Consider the following 26,326-nt stretch of genomic DNA (forward strand, 5'->3'; position numbering starts at 1 on the left):
AATAATGCCCAGCTTCCTGTTCACGTATGTGACAGATGTTCAGTCTCCTGCACATATTGCATTTCCATGAGTCAGTTCCTAGGGGATATTCGTCAGCTTCCACAATTACGCAGCACAAGAAAGGCTCACAAATATATAGAAGGCCGGGTGGTTTTCTAAAAGCTCAAAGCAACCACATTACTCAGCCACTGATTGTAGACAAACAATAATAAATGACTAGAAATACAATTAGTCCCATGCCCACTCCACTAATGCCTTTGTTGTTGGCAAGATAAGCAAAATAATTCAATCATTGTGAGAGTACTTTAGCTGTAAGAAGAAAAAAAATTAGAAAGCCTCATAGAGGAAAGATATTTTTATTCCTTTGCCACCAGCTGCAGCAGATCGGGGCAGTGATTCTGAATGCAGGTGCAGTCCCTCGCTGGCCGTCCGAATGGGAATCGATTCCCCAATTTGTGATAGAGCACTATAGATCAAGAGGAGAGCAGCCTCGTCTGTGCTGCCCAGTCTTGATAGAAATGTTACTAGAGACTGCCACTAGCACCCATAATTCTGTCTGATGCTGCCAGAGCCACAGGATGTCTCAAAGGCACTGAAAAGTTTCGATTTAGAGTTTAAAAAAGCCAAATTCAATGAAATGGCAGGTGGGTTTTGTGCAATAATTAAATAAATGTCTCACACTTATCTCTCGACCTGTAAACTGAGTGTATCTCTAAAGTAATTGATGTATATAATGCACATACAGAGGGGAAAAAGCAGATAATTCTAAATTAATATTGTCCATAATGGAATGCTCAGCTCCTCATTTTCTTCTATCACATTTGTCGTCAATTTTTATTGACATGAAGCGTTCAGCAGAATCAGAGAGAATAATAACAGAGTTCCTGGCAGGATCCATTTCCTCTGCTGTGCAGTTATATTGTCCCTCTTGATGAAATGTCTGAGGGACGGGGTGGTCGGTGCCGACGTTCACTTATTGATTATCTGCCAGCGCACACAGAGGCCCTGTAACTATGGGAACAAGGGTGCTAGCTGTTCACAGTCAATACCCCGAGCCTGGCAAATCTGTGACGTACCATTGTGTCCTGCTCCAGACCCGTGGGAGGGGGCCGTAATGCGTTTATAACTGACCACTATCAAGAAAGCAGTAAACCTTTAAAGAGTCCGACCCTGGAAATCATTTAACCTTGACCAAAAGAACTGAAAGATCGAGTGATCGGGACATTTTTCAAAACAGAACATCGACTTCACAACTCACGAGGACACAAAATACACTTTCAGACTCCCTTAAAGCAAGAGGTAGCAGCACATTTGCATGATTTTCATCTGATCAAATGGACTCATGCAAAAGAGGCACACCCATGCTGGTGCTGCAGACTGCTCTCAGACCCATCTGCAGTGGAGGCTGTATGAGCGAGTGTGTGTACATGTGAGACAGAACAAGACTCATAATGTATAGCCAAGGCCTCCAGAGTTGATTTGTGATGGGCAAATGTGGAATCCAGCAACCTTATTGATGATTTCCATCAGAATGAAGCGTATTCAGTTATCATCCTCATACGATACAAACACAACAGCATTCCCTTTGTGCCTTTTCTTTACATCAACATACACACACACAGTCCAGCTAGAGCCACAGTCACAACACGTCCCGAGTGGACTGAACAAATCACGATAAAAAGAACATCTACACTCAGGTAATATGTCACAGTTTCCACAAGGCAAGACAGCACCAATACGTAACAGAAGCCACGAGTGCAGGAAAAAAAAAAAGCTATTTCACGCCAGTCGTCTTACCAGTCGTCCTCTCCAAAACTACCCTCTTCAGCCTCAGGGACGTGACTGTTGGGAAAGAAATCAGCTTAATGCAGCACCCTGTTGTTACTGAGTTTTGGGAAGTGTTAGTTTTTCTGTGCAGATTGTGAATGTTTTTAGAAGGACAGTAGCTGAGAGGATGCAGTAACTGTCCATTAAATGTAAAGAGCAGCTGCTCAGGCTGACGATATCACAAAGGATAAAACCTTTACAGACCACTAACAAACCTTCTATTTTGAACATGACACTGCTATGCTAAGCTGGTCAGAACCGTATCTGCGCTGAAAATTGGCATCAAACTAAATCATTTTGATGTACATCCTTTTCATCACGTGCTTGGCTTCTAATTAAGCCACAATAAGAACAATCTATGAGTTTACGTGCAATCGGCGAGCACATGCTGCTGCACTGAAATGAAAATAGCATGCACCAGTGTTGCTGCAAAATAGTAATAACCTGTAGGATGATCCAATGAAAATAGCATGTCTCCATGAGAATTCCGCTTCAACCCAGTGGAAGTAATTAATATCTACACCCTGGGGCCTGCCTTTATTAATTACAGCGACATTTCATCTGCGGTGAATACTTGCAGGACGCTGTGTCAGGGGAAATCGGTCGATGCGACAGCGCCGAGTCATTTCACACTGCACATGCACGTGCACACCCAATATTCCATATTAAAATAGGAGATATTTGCTTTCATTTTGATAAGATGTTTTTAATATTCTAAAAATACAACTTCCTGAAGAGCAATCTGAATAGATTCACCCTTTGCTTGTACTGTATCACATGACTATACTGTATGTCTAAAATTTGATGTTGAAGTAGCGTCAACTCCCTTCTTGCCTGTAATAAATGGAAAACATAGACTTTTTAATAGATTTCTTCATATCAAGGAACATTCTAAATGCACTGTGGCTGTGAGAGGAATCTTGGGTTGGTGTCATTGATCAAATTTTGAAAGATTCATTTGATTTGCGTGTTCAGCTCCGACCTGTGAGACCCAAAGAGGTCATTGGTATATTCATACTGAAACCAGACAGAAGGTTCCTATATCAACCTACAGTATATCTTGGTAAAGGACACTTCTACGACTATAAGCAGGTTGTACTGGGAACCAAAAATAAGAACATATGAAAGGACACTTTATTCTTTCTTTAAAAGAAACTCAGCTATAATTGTTAGCTGTCTGAGGGGGTATCCTTAGCCTTTTAAACTTAAATGATGTACTGGGGATGATGAGGGTGCAGCCAAACTTGAAACTTCCAGTTTAGTAACTCAGGAATCACAGTGTTGGACTGATTATGTGGTAAAAATCAGTGAAGAGAGCGTGTCTCTGCTTCCAAACCTCTGTTGGCATTTTTATTTATAGTTTATGTTAAGAGGAGCAATGATGCAGCTGCTAATAAGACAGCAAGGGAGGAAAGAGAAATGCCAGATGTACTGCGATGCACTTTCACCACTTAACCGTGATGATGCTGTTGGGGGGCAACGGTGGAAGATGTGAGGGAGGCGGTGTAGAAGACGAGAGAATAAGGATCGTACCCATATGCCACACCAGCAACGGTGCACTTCTTAAACTGCATCACATTACAGGTCAGCGTTCCAGTCTTGTCGGAGAAAATGTATTTCACCTGTAAAGGCAGTTGGAAAAAAAATAGTTGTTAGTTTTGATAGTTTTATAATTTATTCTGAGGATGAGGTAGACGAAGCTTCATATGAAGCATTATTTTGTTCATTTACCTGGCCTAGTTCTTCATTAAGATTGGAGGTCCTGGCCATTGCAGGTGTGTTTGTGGGCTCGTACAGCATATCTGTGTCCTAAAATGAATAACAAGCAAAAGTTGGACTGTTAATGCAAGTTTTCATTATGAGTTAGGTTTAAATACTGGTAAGCAAACTTTTGAACCATGTGGAGCTGAATAATGAGAGTTCCAAGACCTCAATGATATTCATAAAAATCTTGCTGGATTATTTAAAATTTAATGGATATTGGGCTGAGTGTAACTACAGGCAAAGGACAGGAATGCTTCTTCAGCTGCGATATTTAGTGAGGTTGACCTAGTTTCCCTGATCTAAGAGTCTACCTACACCCATGTTTTATGCAAGCCAGTTTTTTATGTCTTGAACATTTACAATGACCTTTACAAATTTATGCACACAGACATGCATGATACCAGAAAAGGTTTAAGCTTAGAGTCCGTTTGTAAATTCAGAACTATCAACCGGGGATGCAAAAACCTCTAAAAGGAACGCATTTAGCCCTGTGTACTCAGAAGTTCCTGATGGAATCAGCCAGCTCTTTACTAAATATTTCACACATAAGAGTGCAGACCCACTTCATCTACTGGAAGGCATTAAGCAAATGACAGATGCTGGAGTTTAAGATTTTAGGACAGCTGCCAACAGCATTTGAAAATGAGTTTGCTGAGACGAAAGTAAAAGAAGACTGAAAACTGTAAAATCAGGTTGGAAATCAATAGTGGCTTCTTCAGTCTGCAGCACTTTATGTAACACCATTGTTATGCAAAGCATCACCCATTCATTCTCTGCTAACCACCATTTAATCCTAATCAAGTTAGAGTCTGGACGCTGTCCCAGGGACTGGGACAGGGGCTGGACAGTAAGAAACACTGGACGTGTCACCAGTCCATCACAGGACACACAGACCATTCATGCTTATATCCAATGGTAACTCTGGTCTCCTGTCAATCTAACAAGCATATTTTTGGACTGTAGGTGCAGAGAGAAAACCCACATGGACACAGTTAAACATTTTTGTGTTTAACACTGCAGTTATAAGAAATGTAAAAAAAAAAAAAACAGTCCAGCTTGTGCTCACCCAGTTGATGAAGAAGGCTTGGATGAATTTGATAACCTCCAGGGTGACCAAGAGACTGATGGGAATCAGATTGTTGAACAGAATTATGAAGGTGAGGAAGTTGAGGCCAAAGTTAGCGGCTCCTCCGTCTGTCAGGAGAGGAATTTCAGACAAAGGGAAGCAATACAGGAGGAGACTCATGAGTGCTGGTTCATGTTACTCAACCCAGGTTAAAGGCTAAAAGATATTCCCAGTCGATGACCGACATTACCCCAATGCAGGGGCTGGTGTGGGTTAATGTCGCCCATTATCTGGAATTAACTATTTCTTCTACCCAACCTCATCCTCTTCAAACTGAAATCATGTAGCTTCCCAATTTACTTTCCCAAAAAGTCAAAGTAGCAAATGGGGACTGAGGTGTCTCTAGTAACATTAGAGTCACAGCAGCAGCCTTGGCATCCAGCATGATCCAGGCAATGGATTCCACAAAGCAATAAGCAAAATGATGCTAACCCCCAAAAGCCCCAGACAATAGGAAATGTGTTAGCCCCCCAAGATGAAAACAGGATGAGATTTACCTTTACTCAGCTTGCAGGAGGTGCAAAAGTTACCTTCCTTAACCCAAGCCTTGCTCTTAGCAAAAAGGTTGAGAGGGAAAGCCCTTCTCCAAGAAGAAATGATTGCAAAAAAATGAAACGACTGGATGGCACAACAAAAGTTACAAAATGGGAGCTACAGCTACTGATGCCACAAAACACTTGGGAGGGAGTCGTTTTTCAGAAGTGGGGAGGAAGGCAAATGTTATCAGATGCTCTCAAGACAAGACAGGAGGGAGAACTCTATCCATGGCACATTCTCCACTAAAGAAGTGGAAAAAGAGGAGGTGGATCTTAGTGGTCATTACATTATATCTTTTCATTATATTTCTCATAGTGCTGATACATTATGACATATTCATATAAATATAAAAAACAACCTTCAGCAAATCAAGGTGTGCAAATGCTACCAGCAGTACATCATTTCCATCTTCTTCGATATTTGTTGCTGCACATTAACAGCAAAGTGAATATCATGGAAGACGCTAACAATGTTTCATGATGTGTAAATTGCAAGTTTCAAGGGAATTTCAATTTTCCATCACTTAGCACAGACATCGAAACACCTCATCTGCATCATACTGAAAGTAGAAGTGACATCAGCTATTAACTAATTATGATAGTCAGCAAAAAGTCTGATTCAGTGGTGAAGAAGGAACTTAAAACATTTATTAATACTGCTCGTGAATTTTTTTCACTGGTGTTTAGCATCTTCAATTTGGGGCAGCACTTTGAAGACCAAATATTTGCTCAATTTTCCTCAAAATATCCTTCTGTGAAAGCACCTGAACCCCTCCTAACGCAGACTCTGCGCCCGCCTGCATCCTGTAATCTCCACCTCCCTCTTTTGTCACCGTTTGAAAAATATGCACTGGAAAGAGTCTCAACAACTCCTTAATGAAGTACAGCCAGTCTCAAAATGGATGCCAGCGTTATGGCTTACACTCCCCTCATCAGCGTGTTATGCAGCCTTTTATACGGGGGTGTTAACACCCTTGTGTGTCTAACAGAATCAGGTGCTGCATCTCAGAGAAAGGAGCAGTGTAAGTCATAAAGCAGGCATGGATTGACCAGGGTAAAACCTGTCCTACAGGGCTATCTGTGAATAGAATAATGGTTGGAGTGTCACATTAATCACTTTGCAGTCCAGAGTCAGAGCTCCATCACAACAAAACAACTGCTACACCAACAGAGGAGCTAAAATAATTATGTGGTTGGTGATGGGAGTCTGATATAAAGCCATTTACTCAAACAGTGCTATATGTAAAGACTAAACTGGTCCTCCCGCCCCCCTTCTTCTCTTCCCTGTCTCTTTGAGAAATCAGCATAAAAAAGGAGGCGGCAGAGGCATTTAGAAAATGTCAGCTCTTGCCCCCTGGGTTGCACCACATGTTGTGCCTGAGCAATAAACACATACACTATATGCCTCCCAGGCGGAGTAGAGAATCATCTGCCTGCCAGTCAAATTAAATGCTGCAATTTATTTCTTATAAGGAAAATAGATGCGAAGCTCAGAAATTGCAAAGTGTTTAACCTGGCACCAAAAAAATGGAGGAAATGTAAGACACCGTTTGCATCAGGCACTGAAAATAAAGACGAAGAGCTGGAGGGGAAAAACCTATTGTTGGATCCCTGGTATGTGCTTGTCCATGGCATGGGCCCGTACAAAGTAGGGCAAACCAAATAGGGGCGAGGATAGGGGACTTCATTTGCTTAGCAAAGGCAGAGCTTCAGTAAGGGGTTAGTGTAAGGGAGGGTCATTCACGGATGGCCAAGGCTTTTAAATGGTTGTTACCTGGAGCTGTTAAAAAAAATGACAACAAAGAAAAACAACAAAATCAAACAGAACATTAGAAAGGAACAAAAAAAGTACAGCAGCGCAGTGATATTCAACCATTTCTGTTTCACTCAAACTCATTCACAGCACATTTAGGCATGACTTCTCTCAGTTAACAGGGAACTCAGCTGTTCCCGCATTGCCACATATTTCACTTGTAACGACAAACGTTGTTTAACTGAGGCGACACAAAACAACAACGACACATACCAGCTTTTAGGAACTTAAAATGACAAAAGAAATAAGCTGATATGAACAAGTGAGAGAAAATATGTGGAATAAGAGGTTCAGCAAGGGCTGTCTGGGCTCTTACAGTTGAGGTCCATGTACCAGGCATCGTCGCCATGCTGGTACTTCCAGATGGTCTGGCCGATGGAGCAGACTAGCGAGATGGCTAGCAAGCAGCCAAACAGCACGAGGATCTGAAAGTTGGTGATTCGTTCAACGTTGGACAGCTTCAGGGGAGGCCGAGTAGAATTCTGGGTAAGAGACAACGCAAGCTTAAGCCATGAAAGTTAAGACGTGGCTCTGTGTGCAACACCTCAAAAGAAACCATTTATTCAAAAGACCATAACCCTATCCAACATGCAGTACCTGCATGAGTTTTGTGTCATGCCCAGTGTAGACCACCACCCCGTGCACCCACTGAGTGTTCCTGAGCTGGGCTCCTCTCAGCAAGATCTGGTCTGGACCAAGTGGTACTGTGCTGCTGGGAGAAATGAAACAACTGATTTTAATAACCAAACCCATAGGGTTTCCAACAAGACCTTATACTCCCTGAACATGTCCTTCAGACCATGAAGTATTCCTATGAGGTTGCAGCTCCATCCTCCCAAATCTCGTGACTATAACTGCCATCAAGTCATAAAACAACCCTAAATTGTATTCTCTTACAATGACAAAGGCTCCAGACAGCCCTTGATTGAATAGAACAAAAACAGGTCGCTCTATTTAGTCTGGAGAAAGCTTAAAATCCCAATAATTAATTGAATTTCTCCTTGCACTCACCTGTGACTGTCCAGACGGATGTTCCCGACGAACTCGTACAGATGGCGGTTTGGACTCTCACACTCCATCCGCCCAGACAGTCGCATCAGGCTGTCGATGTCCTTTATGTCTGCGGTCACTTGGAGACCCTGTATATTTATATTCAGCATCAAGTCCAAGTCTTATTAGGCTTTGTCTTGCTGATATCTTGCTTGATTCACATGAAAGAGTGGAAAACATGTAGTTACCTGTCGGATTTTAAGGTTTGTCTCTCCGTCCAGGTTAGAAGTCTCGATGTAGCACATACCCTGTGGTTCACTGCCATGGAGGGAGAGCATTTAGACAGTGGAGCACTCTGTAACTGCTACGCTGTCGTATAAAAGGGTCTAACTTTTCCCATTTATGATTTAGATTAATCTCATGTTATTTTGATATTATACTGATACCTTAACTCTGAGTTCAAATGTTTCATTATAATTTTTTTTATGGTCAAAATATTTTATAAGTGTTAACTATAACACAATAATTACTTTATTTAAATTATCCATTAAAGCCCAAATAAATCCTTAGTTGCTGCTACCCCACAGTTGGACTGTCTAAAGCTAAAATAAAGGACAGAGAGTAGAAAGAGAAAACACCAGAATACAAGCACCACAACTAGGCATGCTGAGCACAACATACAGCAGACAAAGTGACTTCTGACAGACTCTGGGCACAGGGACAGAGAGTTAGTGCATGCTGGTGCTTAAGATGAGCAGGGAGTGCGGTTAGATACTCTAATGGATGATTTATTCATACCAAAGCGCGGTCCAAACACACGAGGAAGTGGAGAAAATCAAAGAGAGTTTTGGGCACTGAAGAGAGAGATCTGGAATGTGCTGCTATTAGCCATCAAATGAAAGCTCCCTTTCATTGCAAATGAGCAGAAGTCTGCCGTGAGGGCCAGAAAGTTAACTTCCAGTTCTTGAAACGGCTTCAAATCTGCACTTCAAATGTCAGCAGTGTGTTGTGGAAAGCCAGTAAAACCAAGATTCCAAGTTGCAGTTTTACATCTTGGAATGCTGATGCATGCAAACTGCTACATTAAATGAAACGGTAACATCCAGGGAGATGAGCCATGCAAAGGCAACAATATGGAAAATATATTCACACCTCCCAAAAATGTAAAGAAAAGAATCAGCAGCTTCTGAGTTGCAGTGTAAATTATTGGTTTTCAGCTAAACATTAAAATGTTCATATGCAGCATAATATAATAACTGGCTGGTATATTTTAAGAGGAGAATTGAAAGGAAAAAGATGTTCATCGACTGTGGCTGATGTCAAAATAATCACACACTTCTTCTTCCCTCCAGTGTGGGAGTACAATTATTCTAACACCATCTCTCCCACCGCTGTTCTGTTGGTAATGTTGCTGGTTTCCTAACCTGGACGACAGAATGACGAGGTCAGCCGGGAGGTGATCCCCATTTGCAGCTCTGACTACTTCCCCAACAGCCACCTGATTTTACCAACCACACACCGGCAGGGGGGGAGAGAGAGCGCGCGGCAGTAGGTCGCAAGGCGGGGGCGGCAGAGGAGAGGTGAGGAATGAAAAAAGAAGGGGAGGGGGGGATGGAGAGGACGAAAAAACAAAGATAAACACAGACAAACGGTGAAGACATAAGGGGAGAGAGACAATTGTTTCAGTTTAAGGGTGATGAGAAGAGCACAATGATCAGTCCTGTATGATCAGAGGGAATGATTGGTCATCTGTTCTCCTGTTCACAAAACCGTTTCTACACCAGTCGATAAAAATCGATATAGTATAGATATATTTTATATATATATGTATATACTCTTTGAATGATAAATATCATCTCTGATAGCAACCATAACATGTCCAAACAGCTTTTTGAACAGGTGAAGAAGGTAGGCGGGTTTATGTTGACATGGCTCATTAATTCAAATCTAAAAATCAAATCACTACCAACCCACCCACAGAAATGATGGTTGTTACAGTAACCAAACAGCACCAAATATCTATATTATTATTATTATTAGTGTCTTGATCTACTTGTATTTTCAGACTTTTGATACAACACTGCACAACCATCACTTCTTTAGGGAGGGTTGAGAATGACAAGAGAGCAAAAAGAAAGGAGCTAGGGAGAAGTTCCCACAGCCGGGCAGCAGGTTGGACTCCTGTACCTGGATGATAAAATGACAGCATCCGCAGGAACAAAATCACTGCCATTTACTCTAATTACATCGCCAACCTCAACCTGTGAAAATAAAGCGATTACTGCTGTGCACGGCCGACAAAAAGGAGCTTGAAGGAGGGCGAGTTGCACATCTGCTAAGAAAAACAGTAAGCAGTGAAATAGTAAATAGTAAAGAAACACTGTTCTCAAGGACTAAATTAAAACAGTATAACACGTTTATAAATGAACTTTTGCTGAATTTACATCATTCTGAATGTTTCCCTAAAGGGGGAAGCAAGAAAATCCTTTTTTCTAATCTTTGCACTACCTGGAGTTTTATTCCTCAACATCCTCCTCTTTGAGGTTGGTTGCAACCACAAATTGTTTCATTATAAAGGAAGAATGGAAGCTACTCTTTGTCCTCCAGCATTGCCTTCTAATGAGCGTTCACATGGAAACACTGGATTAATTAGTGAGCGGATACTACAGAGGTCAGAGCCAGTACGTGTGCACTGAATATGTGTCAGGTTTCCCTGAAACACAACAGCAGAGACAAATGATTTGGACAGAAAGGTAGAATAAGGTGCCTTCACCGGTAGAACTGGAAGCCTAAGGTGGTACATAGGTAGTACGTACCTTCTCCCAGTGCACAATCTCCCAGGCACCGTTCCTCAATACTGTGGTGAGTGATGAGAGAGAGCAGAAGAGGAAGTCAATGAGAAGAAATTCATCAAAACAGCTGTTGAAATTCATTTTTCAATGCTGGCTGGGGGCTGGATAGTGTGTTCTCTGATAAAAACCTTTAGAATTACTAAAAAACAAGAGATTTCAACACCTTGACATTCTTTCTTGTTGACAACGCTGTCTGCCTTGTGACGTTTCTGCATGAAAAAAGAAATTAAATTTCATTATGAAATAATACTGCTGTGTTTAGTCCAACATACATTTATTAGGTCAGCTTTGGGCATCGCTTAAGTCTTCCTGAGGTCTTAAACCAGAAATCTAATTAAAATGTCCTTTTACAGCAGCTGAAAGGACGGCAGGCTGGGATGACCCTGGTAACTGGGAAAAATCTGCTAGAAACTCAGTTCGGTGCCAAATTTGACATTCACGTAATAAACTGGCAGGCGTGTTGTTCGACTGCCATCTTTGTAAACATCAGCTTTACATTACACCTGACTGACCTAATATAGGCAGGAAGGTTTCTCAGTGCTTAAAATAAAGAAGAAAATGGAACATCTGTAAGTGCATTAGCACAAACCCCGACTCCATCTGCTGATGAAAAGCTCGAGCTAAGATCAAACGCCTCGGTCCAGCTGTGGATCCTTCACAGGTCTCCTTGATGAAACTAAATTAGGGGGGAATTAAAGCAGTCATCTACAGCAGGCTGCTACTGCAGCCTATTAAAGGCTGAAACTAATCTATATACATTTACTAAAGGGGCCCGATATGCCCTGTATCTGATACATCACAACAGAAATTAACAGTATTGCTTCTCAACATGGTCTAATTGTCTGGTCTGATTAGTCGGCTGTGAATTACACGGATGATTCTAAGGGACAGGTTGTCAACTGGCATCACACTGTGTTGCAGAGTCTTTCTTATAACCACTGCTTGACGATCCAGCGGGTCATTACAATGCACACTTATTCAATTTCAATTAGCTTAGATTGGGGCATTTTAATTTAGTCCAATTCAATTTAAAGTTAAATTCAAAGGAATTTGGCTCAATGTGCTAAACTTTTCAGGAATAAAACAGAAGCTGCGGCTGCTCATAGATAGTGTCGTGCAACCGACGATGAAGTGGACTGCCTCTGGACACGGCAGCCACAGGAGAGACATTCACCCCGTTTCCAGACTTCTCCAATAATCTGCAACCTCATGCAAGTAGAAATGTCTAGACTGCACGTGATGACTCATGCAACAGTGGAGCGTCCGTCTACAGCAGATCCCTCTCTGGCAGCAAGAGTCTAAACCAGCGGATAAACTTTCTGTCAGATTTTCTATTAACAACGAAGAACATAACTGTGCAGAGAGCGAGAAGAGCCTGATTATCAGACCATCGCTCAGGGAGCAGGTCTGTGGTGGTGGGACAAAGATTTGGAACGGCTCTGCAGGTTAACTGTAAGTGCACTAGGTTTTTCATTTTCAAAAAGTGCCTGTGATTTTCCCCCGTTTGAAGTAAATAGGAATGTACTGTTAGTGCAGGGACACGGACGCACTGCAGCCACTTTGATGCGGTCTGATGTGTTTTTCTTGTTTGTTTTGTTATGAGAAATGAGGGATGCAATTTGTCCCGGATGCAAAAGACAGAAATCATGAAAAATAAAGTAGCACTTTCAATCTACAAATTTAGCTTATGACTTGAGTGCTTTTATTTTCAACTTCCCAGTTCTAATAAGACCAACTATGAGTGTGAGAGTTTTTGAGCAGGTGCAAACAGGTACTGAAATAAGGTACTGAAATAAGACTGAATCTCTTATGCAGTTAAACAGCTACAGTCATTTTGACTAGATATTGGCATTCAATTGTGTATTACACATCCCCACAAAAAATAAACACAATTCCTAATGCTTTGTTATATCCTGCACATAGGATACACTCGCACATTAAAGGTCACTCCTTTTTTTTGATAATTTTTACTTTGTTTCCCCCTCCCCTGTCTTCTTCATATACAATTAATCTATTTTAATATCCCTTCTGCATGCCCTCTAAAATATGAATCTGTGCAATCTAGAGTATGTTTGCAAAAACTTTCCTCTGAAAGATCTTTGCTAATCTCATTCATCATCCTCTGCACAACAACTGTCAGATAATTTAATTCATCTGAATCTTCTTCCTGGTTGTGAAGACTGCATCATCCAAGGACTTGAAGTGGGCGAGGAACTTTTTTTTACCAAACCTTTAATTTTCCATGTGTCCTCCTCTGTCGCTCCTCTGTACAGATGGTCATTAATAACAGCTTTATTTAGATGATGTCTGCAACCACAGAACAGTGGAGGACAAGCATGTTGCAGAGGTTACACATAAATACTGAAGGATCAGGTCTCTGTAGATTTCAAACCGAAATGGGGGGGAAAAAAAAAGATAAAGGGGTAAATCCTCCACGATGTTGCAGGTCTTGATTAACCTACTAATGTTGCAGTGAAGGAAAGGTCAAATTCTAAGATAATATTATTATTTTCTCATGGCTTTTTTACACAATTGCAAGAAAGCGTATCAAAGCTCAGAGAATAATCTGCACAGCATGGTGGAGAAAGACTGTACTGTTGGCGATTCAGTATTAAATTGCAAGAAAGTCAATCTACTCAAAACAAGGAGCCCGATTCTGCCGCAGCAAAGAGCCTGCAACATGGCACAATACGTGCTGGGCGGCGCTTGCCCGTCGTGCATGATTCATGAAGTTCAGGGTCGATGTTGACCCGTTAGGTCGACTTGTGAGGGACAGGGCAGTGCAGGGAACAGACGTGTGTGCAGGTGACCTTCAGCAATAAGGATGAAGTCATCAAGTTATCACCACTCTGTTCCCATGTTATTCACAACAGGCTGAGGGGGGGGGGGGAATGCTGAGGTGGTCCGTTTGGCATGAGCGAGAGGCTCAGAGTATCTGCCCAGTGGGACCTGCAAGGAGGATCTCATTGCAGGGTCACAGCACGATACTAAAATCTAACATTCTATTGCTTGGATCTGATGGACTCTGGTGAACTATTTGGAAATATAATGAAACCTTTGACTTGAAGAGCAAACAAGAACCCACACAGTGAAACAATAAAACTGGAGTCAAGCTTTCATACCATATAACTTGCATAACCTTTACAAAGCATCTGCTCAACAGTTCTCCTGCTGGAGGGCAGACAGTTGTTTTGTTTGGTTAGATCAAACCTCTTTCATGCGAGAGCATACAGTATCTAGGTTAATTGACTGAATGAGTACTGTGGTGCAGAGGGCGCAGCTGTGACCTCGCAAACGGCTGCGTGCGTGTCTACGGTGTGCTGGATGATGTGTCTATACGTCTGAGAGTGGCCTGCTGTTCTCACATTAACATCAATGCCTCCTCTGTGCTCTGCAGGGAACAGCTCAGCCCTCAGAGGACAAACAGAGAGAAGCAAAAGCCAAAACAAATGGTCTCATCAGGGCGACACTGTCTTCATGTGAAGATGCATCAGCAAAAGTAAAAGAACTCAAATGACTTATTATAGGATCATTTTAATAAGGTGATCACATTGATGTTTGTTCTGCTGTATTTGACTGCACGTGTGAATGAATATTTGGTTAAACGAATGATTAAAGGACAGAGCAATATTCTGAGAAAAATGCTCAGCAGTTGACCAGAATGGGGGGGGGACCTTTGCACAATGTAAAACAATCAAAAGCGATGGAAGTGTTTCTCATACCAGATCCTCGATGAATTCCTTGACAGCAGCGACCACCAGGATGAAGAGCAGTGGAACCAGTGTGGTCCAGCGCCCAGTGGGAGACACATCCGGGATTTGCTAGGTCACACAAAAAACAAAGTCTGTTGGGTGCTGGGTGAAGAGCGACAGTGAGTGATCAGTTTCCGTCACCTGACCTGTCTCGATAATTACATTATTGAATAACTGTACAACATATTGATGTGGCAATGTTAATATAACCAGTGGTGTTCACATGTCTGCTTAGATGAGAAGACATTGTTATCTTTATTGTTGCCGATGTATGAAAAAGGTTTTTATCATGAAACCTACTACACACAAGCCAAAATCATTGTTGAGATTTACACAATAGAGCAACTATTCTTCATTTTAAGAATAATTTTAGAATGTTGAGGGACTTTGATCCCACCAGACAAGCAAATCATTCATAATGCTCTTTCTTCCTCAAATTCAATTATTTTGGGTATTTTAAATCTTTTAAAATTAACAGCCTCTTAAGATGGCTGTAAAGTCCAGCACAGCCACAGAGGACACTCACTCTGACTACTTGAAGAAAAGAAAAATCAGCGCCGTCATCTGCATAGATTCAAGGTCACACAATCGACGGGCAGGTAATGAAGATTCACACTGGCTGCTTTCTAAAGTACCTACTTCAAGGTTACTGGATAGAGGCTTTTCCCATCCTCAAAGCGCTCGATAACAAAGACTAGTCAGCCAGCACACATTCAGGTAAAGAGGGCAGCGTTGTAGTCATCTAGCCGCCTATTCTCTCATTATTTAATGTCTTTTCTTTCAAAGACTTGGCAGAACCTAAAAATATAGATCTGGACCTTTAATCATGCTGTACTATTGAAGTTAAGGTTTTAAAAAGAATTGGATTCCGGCGCTTCAGTGAGCCTGATTCAACAATGAGGTGTCACTAGCTGTGGCAGTTTAAGACACATTTCTTCCTATGGTAAAGGAGGGTAATATGCAGTATGATACACTGAGCCTCGTCTCTAAACAAGACAGAGATAACGTGCTGCGTTTATTAATGGAGGATGATATAGCATGTGTAAACTTTGGACTAGACACAACAACTACATTCTAAAAGAAGAAAACCAAACCCAAAACCAGGTCAGAATAGTAGTGACCTTTTTCTGCCAATTACTTACCTGCAGCAGTGCAATAAAGAGAAAGAACGCATTGGCTGCCCTCCTGAACTGTGAGTAGAGGAAGCGTGGGAGGAAGGTGAGGACGTTATATTTGGCTGTGCTGCGACCACAACAGGCAGCAACCAAAGGCAGAGAGAGAAGAGAAGGAAAAAGGGTTAGATTTTCATATCAATTTCAATGGAAATGAATTTAATTTGAGTTAATACACAATAACAGACAGCTTTCAAGTAAATTAGACATAAGCCTGTTGCCTGAATGGATTCCAGGCAGTCTTGAGTCATGAGTCACATCTGCACTTATGTGTAAAATGAATAAACAACAGAGAGAGTCAATGGTGATTAGGAATAATAACAAAGAATAACTGAGCTGGCAGAGGATGTAAAAGCCCATGAGAGACCTGAGCTGAGCTGCTTGTGCTGCAGCGGGGGGGCCAAGTTGACGGTGATGCTGTTTTACAAATGGAAAATCCTGCAAAATCTTGAAAGTGGGAACTCTGACAGTTTGATTTACAGCTATGGCACCAGCACCTATCCTGCAAGAACATATATTCTGCAGAGCAGCAGCACTTTGCTTACTGAAACACACAAAAACCATCACGTGCACAATCTTTTACTCATTCCGAGAAGGGGGTGATAAGGACGGTGACACTGGTAATGTCATTGCTTGTTTTTGTTCTGATGGACTCTTATTTGAAAGCCTTTTTTTGAGCATTTTTCGCTTGTTTTAGTTACTATTGTCCTGGTGGTGCAAAGGGAAGCTGAGCATGGTGAAGGAGGCGGCTGGACAAGCTGGGTGAAGAAGAGTAAGGCATTGTTCTGACTGCAGTACAAGTGAATACCAGGCTCAAGGAGGAGCCTAACGAAGAGCCTCATCAGCAAAATGGCAAGAAAAAAACCCCAAACCCTTTATCACACTGTTTAAAATGCTCCAGTCTTTAAACTACCATAAAGGAGGACTGTCAAGGAGGAAAGAAAGACAATATATATGGATCAATATTACAAACACACAAAAAAAAAAGAGTAGAGACAGAATTGGAAGCTTGCAGACATCATATAGACGTTGATTTTAGCTACATATACATACACTGATAATAATGGATGTGTTTTTTTTAAAATATATCCAAAAGAGTACAGTAATATTACTCAAGCTACAGCAGTATTACTCATCTGTTGGTCTCTAAGATGTACAATATACACATTCTATGGTTGGACAGATGGTTTGATAACGCCGGAAAGATCATGTTACCTTGCATGCAAACAAAAAAACAGAACCTATAAAAACTTGACTGACTGGTCGGACCAGGAAACAGAATAATGGTTCTAGTATTTGATGTAACATTACAAACAATTTGAAGACAGCAGTGACACCAGTGCTGATATGCAGTTTGCTTGTGTCCACATCATTAAAACTCAAATTCGGTAAAGTCTACGTGGTGAAAATACAAAGTTCCTTTTTAAAAAAAAAAAAAAAAAAAAAAAATCCGATCACATGACCTGCCATAGTAAAAGTAGTCCATCAAGGTTTGTGTTCCTGTCTGTCAGGCCAACTCCTGTTTGCCTCAGGAGACTTTGTCATCTCTGTGATTAATTACTTTTCCAAGGACCTTCCTGCATACAGCTCAGCTGAGCCAACAATCCTCGACATTCGTCATAAATCATGCTAAGAACAAGGGGGTTTTATGGTGTAATTGGGAACTTGACCAGTGCTTTTGAAGCGTAAATATTTAGGGAAACTACAACGCATGGCTAATATTTGGGAACATTTTCTCCTATAAAAGTCCAAGCATGAATGTAATTCAAGTGCGATGGGTTTACATGATGAAGCAGAAAAAGAAGGACGATGTTTCAGTGGGATCCTAGTGAAAGTATCAAATAAATATGGTTTCAAAAGGCACTTACACACAAGTAGCTCTGCTAATGTCTGACTTAATTAATACACTTGGCACTTTAGACTATATGATATAGATGTTTCTTAGATGCAAGTTTGTTATTTTGCAGGAACCGACGTAAAACCAACAGAGGGATATAGTAAGTTCCTCTTGGACATAGTTCTGCTGCCTCTGCAAGCAAGCACGTGCTTATCTCAAGTTGCTCATGCAGCAGGAATGCAAACATTGATATTCCTTGACAGAGGATGGCCTGACCCACCAAGACTGACCTTTACTGCAACACATACTGCAGTCTCGTGAGCAGAACGGCTAAAACGGAACAGTGTGGAAGATTCCAGAATGTGAGGACGCGTTCAATGGGTTAGACTGAGCTTAACAGTGAGTTAACAGTCCAAGGGTGGACACAATACTTTAAAACTGTAAGGACAAGTTTAGAAAAGTTTGCTATCAATGACACCAGAACTACCGTTGTCAGTCAATCTGACCTTTCAGTCGTGGCTTCACAGTCCAGGCATACTTTAGTGTGACTGTTTTGTTTTTCTCAAAAGGTTAATATGAGGTTAAAGGCCAGGTTAAAGTGTCAAGTTATGCCCCAAGTTACCACAAACAGCCTCACCTACCTGTGACAGATGGGTTTCATGATCAGATGCGTGTATACATGTACGTTGTTGCCATCCCAGCACCAAAATATTCAATCATGCTCTGGTTAAATTCATTTTCTGAATGAGCTCTTGCAACCTGTGTTTAGCACACATTTTTATATTTATTTCAGATGACGACACCTCCTTACCTGACTCGATTGTTGCAAAACTTGGTAAATTGAGGCTGGTTGAGGTGTATTAGTCGGGAATCTTCCTGGTCAGCTAGCGAGGTCTTTTCGGATGTGTCTTCTGTCTTTGCATAACCTGCATCACACGTGAGAAGGAAACACTTTTGAACCAAATCCCATTGGAAACAGAGAGTGAGACACCTCTAAGCTAGAGTGGATGTTTGTAGTTATTAAGAGAATCTAATGGTGGATGTTACATAACACCACCTCCACAGTGACAATGTGTACAGGTACAATTTGTGTGATTAAAAAAGTCTACAGTTTTTCTATAAGAGATATAGACAAGTAATAGGTTCATTTCCAGGTGTGAAGGCTGGATTACATAATGTTGAAGTAAAGCAATGTCTGAGCTTGACCCAAATATTTTATAACATTTTGAATAAAAGAAGATTTCACGCAAGCTATTGGTGCTCCGCTCTGCTCTAGCTGTGGGAAAAGCACATTTTACATGAAAGAAGTTGATTGTAGATAGAAAACATCTCTGCAAACAAGGCTCTGCTTTGCTCCCACCGAGTTCAACCAAGTGGGTTTGAGCAACCTAGTGTTCCATGTGGGTACCGGACTTTTTTTTTCTTTTTCTTAAATTCTTTTAGCAAATCCATACACACGTCTTTTGGAATGTTACATACATACTTTTGTCTGATGTTTGTTGCTTTTTAAAACTAAGGTCTGGTTCTCTGCATCCTACGAAAAAGATGCTGCGTCGAGGAAAAAACTGACATCTGAGGATGCTGCAGTGTATCTGAAGCAACTGTAAAATGGAAAATAAAGAATACAGCAGGGCCTTTCGCTAAGAAAGAGATAAATATGTGCTACAAATGCATTGCACACCAATATAAAAGCAAAGCTCATCAGTTGAAATAACCTGTGGCATCACCAACCTTGAGGCAATAAGACTAGTTATAAGTACAAAAACTGTACTATCCACAATCCTTAAAATAACTTTAAAAAGCTTAAAATTGTAAGGATAGAATATTGACAGGATCAATATTATGTCAGCAATTTTGTCAAATTTGCCACTCAAGCAGCTGACCTTTAAATTTCTCCTTAATTTAAAAGGTTTCAGAGGCTCACATTACCCTATCCTCACAGATACAGCCCCATGCCCTAAGCACTATTGGGAGAGCACCACTGTAAAACTCACAGGTCAACGGTATTTCCAGACTCAAGTTGCGCGCATGTGACCAAGCGGGTAGTTGGAGAGCTCTTTTTAGCATGCAGTAGTAGCGTAATCATGAGGTAAGAGTGTAGCATAGCCTGCGCAACAACAAATGAACACACTAGGTTAAAAAAAGAAAGAGGCCCCGACTCAGGCCAGAGGAAGGGGACCAACACGGGGAAGCAGTCCTCTTAAAACCTCAACGACAACAAAAACCCGGCAACATGATACCATAACCAGAGCCCTTTCACTTGATATGCACCGGTTACAACCTGCACCCTCCTTCCTGTATTTAAATCATTTGTCTGAAGCCATTTTAAGGGGGAAAAAGAAAAGTGACACTCTATTCACGGTCTACTTTCTCTGCTTTTTCACCTCTTCTTCTCACCTTACTGTTAGCACGTTTTCACTTACGTTTCACAAAGTCTGGATCTTAAATTACAACCTCCTGTAATGATCTCCCAGGTTTAGCACAAAGGATTACTCAAAGGTGACAGTTATTTTTAGCCAAAGATCACATGGTTAGGAGAACCTTACTTCACTACAGGAAAGAATGACAAATGTCCCCACAAAATGCGAGTGTTATTTTATTATTCACCATTATGGTAAAGCGATAAATACACTTGGTGTGCACTAATCAATCAATGATTCTTTTAACTTGAATTAAGAAGCTGATGTGATTCTTGGAAAGACCCTTGCGTGTCATTACGTATAAGCCTTCAATCAAGAGGCTCAAGAGGCAGTTGGGATGGTGTAACGTTGTGTAATTAACTGATCACAGTCAGTAAGGCCAAACACTACTTTGCAAGTTAAGTCAATGCTCCTGATGAATTACAGTGCGACAGGTTCAGAATACGCTAGGGGCCGTTGTCAAGTGTGAGTAAAAAGCTAAAGTATAGCATTAACAATATTTACAAATGCATAAACATTTCATGAGTATCTGTCTGCTCTGGGCTACTGTAAAATCATAGCAGAGCAGCATTCTTTGGAGGGGCCCGACAGGTCAATAAGTATACAATATTAACATGAGTACGCTTCCATATGTCAAGAAACAGGCAATAAATAAATTTAAACAAGACAGGAACTCTTTCAAAGGCATGACTGATCAAAGAATAAGTGTCCGCAGTGACAAATGAAAGTGGGGCTGGCACAGCGGCTGCAGCCCACAGCCCCTGTGCGATAGCAGGCTACAGGATGTGGCAGTTGTTGGGTCTCATTGTTGTGAATGAGCTACCGCAGCAGAGGCCTGGACGCCGGCCCTCGAGCAGGTGCTGCAATGCACCAGTTGACGCCGCGCTGCTCCTGTTCAATACACTCCTTATATTCTATTTATGAGGGGAGACACAAAGGGGTGTATGGGAAGTTTGGGGGAAATAACAGATGATCTATAAAATAAGACAAATTGTAATGTCGCACTGCATCTGTACAGCAATGACTACATTAATCAGGCCAAGTTAGTCGCATATTAAAAGTATTCTTCCACTGTATTGGGAAGAATATTTCCCAGTGGCTTTAAATGCAGATGTATCCAATACAAACACAACTGTGAAAGGTTTAACCTTTGGTTTGCTCACAGCAAACACTTGTATAAGGGGAACGATTGAGAAGCCGGATGCTGACATGTCAAATTCATGTCATCTTTCTGTATTAATGGAAGAATATTTCATTCTGCAGAGAATCCAAGAACGTCTTCACTGCATCTTCACTTCCAACTCAGCTGAAGATTGAAGATGTGCACATGGTGCAACCAGAGCACATTTCCCCATAAACTACAGCGAGGACAAAAGAACCGGAGAAAATAAATACTATACAAACAATATGATGCCTTTATTTGCTTTTTGTGCACTTTAGTGCTGTCTAAACTGTGGCTAGTCCTTAGCAAAACAGTATAAGTGTCTTTACATCATCAACAGCTGGTGAGGAGCTTCCCCATCACTGTTTTAATACTATTCTCACACACCAGATCCAATTAACAACAACATGCTGAACGCTGTAAGTGGATTAGATGTGCAAAAGTAGAGCTGGTCTGAGATAATGGTCAACTTGGCTGACCAACCTGCTGCAGTCCAAATGTCTGAAGTGGAAGAGGCTCCAACTCCACTCTCTTTACACTAAAAACATCCACCCATATCAGTCTCATTTCCTTGTTTTTAATCACACTGTGTGGATAAAGTGTTGTCTCAGTGGTAAATGCTCTCAGTATTCTCTGGTGGACAGTGTGCATTTTCCAAGGACTAATTACAATAAATACAGGCACGTTACGGCTCAACTAGCAGTCGTTAATAAAGGGGGTAAGAAGGGGAAGTCATGTGGACGTTCACCGGTTCATGTCATTTTTAATTAATGTCTTAATGTCATAACAACCACTCTGCTGATGTTTACTGGAATGGCATTTTCCCAACAGGAGCAGCTGGTGGAAAATAAAGGAGATGCATCTAGGAAAACCGGGAGAATATAAAGTCACTAATAGAGCTCAGCGGGAGACGCGACATGCAGCGCACGTGTCTGGAGGGGAGCCTCCAGAGGAAGGATCGATGCCATCAAGTGTCGTAATGAGTTGGGATGCGGGCCAGATATCAGGGTTATTGCCCGTGTCAGCCAACAGACGGACAGCGGTTACAGGGGGGGGCGCATATTTTCTAAAAGACGGTCCGCATGGGGAAAAATGGGCCCAGCATGTTGAAGACCATGGCACCGTCTGCAGATTTATGCTGTCTTGTCGGGTTATGCATTAGCTCAGGTCAGGCAGAAGTGGTGGGGGTGGGAAATTATTGCTGCCATGACTGTCAACACAAGCAAGATTAAAACCTCTGACAGCAGCAATGAGGGGAACAATCACCACGCCATGCCTAAAAATATGACCCACACACCGTGACGCCAGGGGTCGAGCGTTAAAGAGCGAAATAAAGGGCTAAACTACACACAGCTGACCCATTTAATTTTGGGAATTCTCTCCAAAATTGGGTCTATCTTATTGTCTCCAGATAGTCAGTAACAGTAGCGCTAATCCTCGTTTTGGAAATAAGAGGATCAACTGTTGTTATGGGGATATTTTTTGCCACAGTATTTTTTTCTAGGTATTTCAGATCCGCTTCAAAATAAAAGCTTTTACAGCATATCATAAAAGTTATCAAGCTGAATATTGGCAGCATTAAGTCTGAGTGATGACAAATTTGGCTCCATGACAGAACCAGGATTGACTCACAAATTATTCATCCCACAATGACAGAAAAATGCTTGTATGTCGTTGACTGGATGTAAGAGATAATGTGGATGATAGTATCCCTAAACTATCACCATGTGTATCACTAAACATCTCATTGCTATTCAGTATTAGATACTTAAACCCAATAAACATTTGGATGCATCACTTGTAAAACATCCAATCAGTTGGGATTCAGAACAGGTCGTTAATTAACCTGATAGAGTTATAGTTTGATCAATAAACTGATGCAGAGACACGTGACCTGGACACAAGGCTCCATCACAAGCCATTAAACAATGGCAGAGTGGGTGGTGGAACACGTCTTCAGGCTATTAACACTGTTCTGGCACACACACACACACACACACACATACGAGGTGTCAAGAGAAGTGACACATCACTTGTGCCCATTAGTGGATTTTAACACAGTTTATAACGTAAGTATCAGAAAAGACATAAAGGTGAGGTGAAACGTGGAGCTCAGCACACAGCTCAGCTCCGCCTGGGGCTTTTAAGGGTATTGATTAGGATTCCATTTGTCCCAAACCCACTGGGTTTCACGATTTCTCAGTGTCCCTTTACAGTGAGCCTGATGTGGCATTTATAACCTCGGCTCGCCACCAGCAATAAAGGGCAGCACATGAGTGATTTACGCCAGATGAATATTTCAGTAGACAGAGAGTCTATTCATCAAATCAAACGCAGAGGTTGAAGACCCCTCATCAGTACCGACATGTCCACGGATTTGGGTGTGAAGGTGAGAACGTAATATAGATACCACCTCAACTTAAGCAAGGCCAACATCCACACAGTGAGACACTTATCAGATCAATGCACCATCCACCATTCACTACAGGGCAAAATTAATCCATAACCCCATTTGGCTCCGTCTGGCTCCCTGGGCTCAGGCCGGCTTCAGTGGGACAGACAATCCTGGAACAACATGGGCAGCTGGGGCATGTTGTGACATCACAGCAGCCAAGCTTATCTTAGCGTTAGATCTACAGAAGCCTCTCCACTGAGCGCAACCTTATGAATGGTAGAGGGGAGGGATGTTGACACGGAAATGACTTTTTCCTGAAAACCACGTCATCGTTCAGCAAAAACAAAGCAGGATTCTTTTCATGGCTGGGGGGAAAGTTAAATGACATCCCTATATGTTAATCATCTTTAAAGTAAATGAGGTGCTGATCAATTATTCATCGAGGTTATTCATCAAGCAAGACAACTAGAGCTAATCTAGCAGAACAACAAAGGAAAACAAAGGAAAATCTGTGTGACAAATGTGAATGGGAGCGATACCCCGATCAGGAAAACTGTACTCAATGCCAAAAATAGCTGCAATATCCAAATGGCCGAATAGCGACAACTAATCCAAGTCGTGTGTCAGTGATGCTCGCTCACCTCATGTGACATGCAAAACAGGCTGCTTTCTTTAAACTAAAGCAAGCCACGTATCCACACTGTACATGTAAAACATCAACCCAACAGATTATGACAATGCAAGCATTATTTATGTAGTCTTCAGCAGCTTTGACACATCTGTTAGCAGGTTCAATCAGCCCAAGAGCATTCGTAGCATGATAAAAAACTGTTTATGCAGAGCACTCAGGCAATGCATGTCAAATATTACAGAATAACTGAATAGGTAATACAGCATGTGACACTGCAACCCTATTGACCATAAAACACCTTTGCGTGCGCTTATAGCCTGCATCTGCATTGAACCTCCCGGGTTGTTTATCAGGAGAGCTTTTATCTGTCTGCATGTCTAGATTAGTCCCAGATCACCAAGCTGTACCACCCCACAAACAGAAGGCATTTACATAAGACAGTGATCCAACAGAGGTGCCCCGCAAACACGGTAATGCTGCTGAGATCCTGAATGCCTGTTTTCAGAAGAAAATCTGTGGAAGTGAAAGCACCGCTGTGCACATGGAGATGAGACGGGACATAAAATGCCCAACATCTCCAGGGTCAAGGGCGGCGCGGGTTTAATCCTCCCAGCCACCGATAGCGTTGCTTCCATGTTGAGTACCTGCTGACACTTTTCCTTTTGACCTTGTCGTCACCTGGCACGAGCAGGTGTGCGGTATTTTCATGCTGCTCGCGCATGCTAGTATCTGCATCGCATTTAACAGCACAGCCGGGTCCAAAAAAAGATACCAACTCACCAAGAAATTAAGATTCTGACCATCATTTAGGTATTTCTTTCTCATTGTATAATGCTGCTGTTAGCAACAAGATAAAAGTGTTGGGCTTTTTTTTTGTTTCTAAAGAAAAAAAATCTGAAAATGCATATTAGCTTCACTGAAAGACTCTCCAGCTAACCTGTTGACCAAGCAGTTAAAATAGGTGTCTTAAAGCCACACTGCCACCTCTGCTGTATGTTGAGAAAGAGTAAATGATTCATCAAATTTCTTAATATGATGATTATCTCTAACTACTAAAAGTTGAAACCACATTTGATATGTTGAGTTTGTGCATGTGACAGCCAAAAACATCCAGCCATAACATCATTAATGCTGACTTTGGACCAGAAAAAATTGGAATTGATAAGAAACTCCCCAAAGTTTCCTCAATCACCTCAGCTTTTCAATTTGTCTGGGGTACAGCGACGGATCTCATGAGGTCACACATGAGAGAACATCAGAATTGAGTGCCTGTCATTATATCGGCCTTTGTGAAGGAGCGCCTTAATATCCCCTCTTCGGCATGACAATTTTCCAAAACCACTTTCACGGAGGACACCAGAAACACAAAGTCGCTGCAGGTCAGCTATGGAGGCAGATGTAAGGCCAGGAGACGTTCATAATTTAGATGAACAAAGGCCCAGACTTGATATTAAAGCAATGGAACTTCTGGGTTGTACCAGACGAATGGATATCAGAAGGACCCATCCGTCCTCCTCGCACCTTAAACACGGTTCATTGTGAGGTGCAACTGCTGACCTGTGACAGGAGACAGGGTCACAAAGTGACACGACACAATTATGAATACGTTTGACTGGGCAAAGGAAGAGGCGTGCTATTGGAGTTTCAAAATTAATAAGACCAAATCTAGATTTTTCATGAATTAGACCGGCTAATTTTTCCAAACAGGCACAATGTCGATAAGGGAGAGATATTTATTTTACATATTGATCAATAGGATGCTAAAGAGAACATTATACCATGTAAATAAGCTTACATATAATGCAGCACAACTTCTTTACTGACTTACCTGCCAATCTCCACCTCTGGTGTCAACATTGGGAAGGGATTTGTTCTATATATACACATTAACACGAAGGTCAACAGATGTTTCTTTCCATCTGTGCTTAACGAGTTTGGATTACATCAATCAGCTTTCCTATTTAGTTAGCAGAAGCGGGTTTTAAAGTGTACTACCAAATCTACCGTCTATCATAACACGTTCTAGAGGAGATCAATGTCTAAAAAGGT

The 26,326-nt window shown here is 41.6% G+C and overlaps 1 protein-coding gene across 9 annotated transcripts in view; it reads right to left on the reverse strand.

Annotated features, from left to right (window-relative positions):
- The window catches only part of atp8a1 (ATPase phospholipid transporting 8A1), a 69,031-nt gene that overhangs the window by 40,402 nt on the left and 2,303 nt on the right, over nt 1-26,326 (reverse strand). Inside the window, exons 2-16 of one of the 9 annotated variants that reach the window (XM_029847027.1) lie at nt 18,481-18,595; nt 15,803-15,902; nt 14,631-14,729; nt 11,072-11,117; nt 10,873-10,913; nt 10,244-10,317; nt 8,305-8,374; nt 8,078-8,205; nt 7,664-7,778; nt 7,383-7,548; nt 7,028-7,033; nt 4,658-4,785; nt 3,559-3,636; nt 3,361-3,449; nt 1,798-1,842 (exon numbers count right to left, since the gene is read on the reverse strand). In XM_029847027.1, the coding sequence (XP_029702887.1) occupies nt 1,798-1,842; nt 3,361-3,449; nt 3,559-3,636; nt 4,658-4,785; nt 7,028-7,033; nt 7,383-7,548; nt 7,664-7,778; nt 8,078-8,205; nt 8,305-8,374; nt 10,244-10,317; nt 10,873-10,913; nt 11,072-11,117; nt 14,631-14,729; nt 15,803-15,902; nt 18,481-18,595 (1,300 nt within the window). Of the gene's footprint in view, nt 1-1,797; nt 1,843-3,360; nt 3,450-3,558; nt 3,637-4,657; nt 4,786-7,027; nt 7,034-7,382; nt 7,549-7,663; nt 7,779-8,077; nt 8,206-8,304; nt 8,375-9,480; nt 9,555-10,243; nt 10,318-10,872; nt 10,914-11,071; nt 11,118-14,630; nt 14,730-15,802; nt 15,903-18,480; nt 18,596-26,326 lie in introns of those variants that run through there. The other 8 variants (XM_011610897.2, XM_029847026.1, XM_003970622.3 and 5 more) reach the window with 8 other exon arrangements.

Source organism: Takifugu rubripes, chromosome 14, assembly GCF_901000725.2.
Source record: "Takifugu rubripes chromosome 14, fTakRub1.2, whole genome shotgun sequence".
NCBI lineage: Eukaryota > Metazoa > Chordata > Actinopteri > Tetraodontiformes > Tetraodontidae > Takifugu > Takifugu rubripes.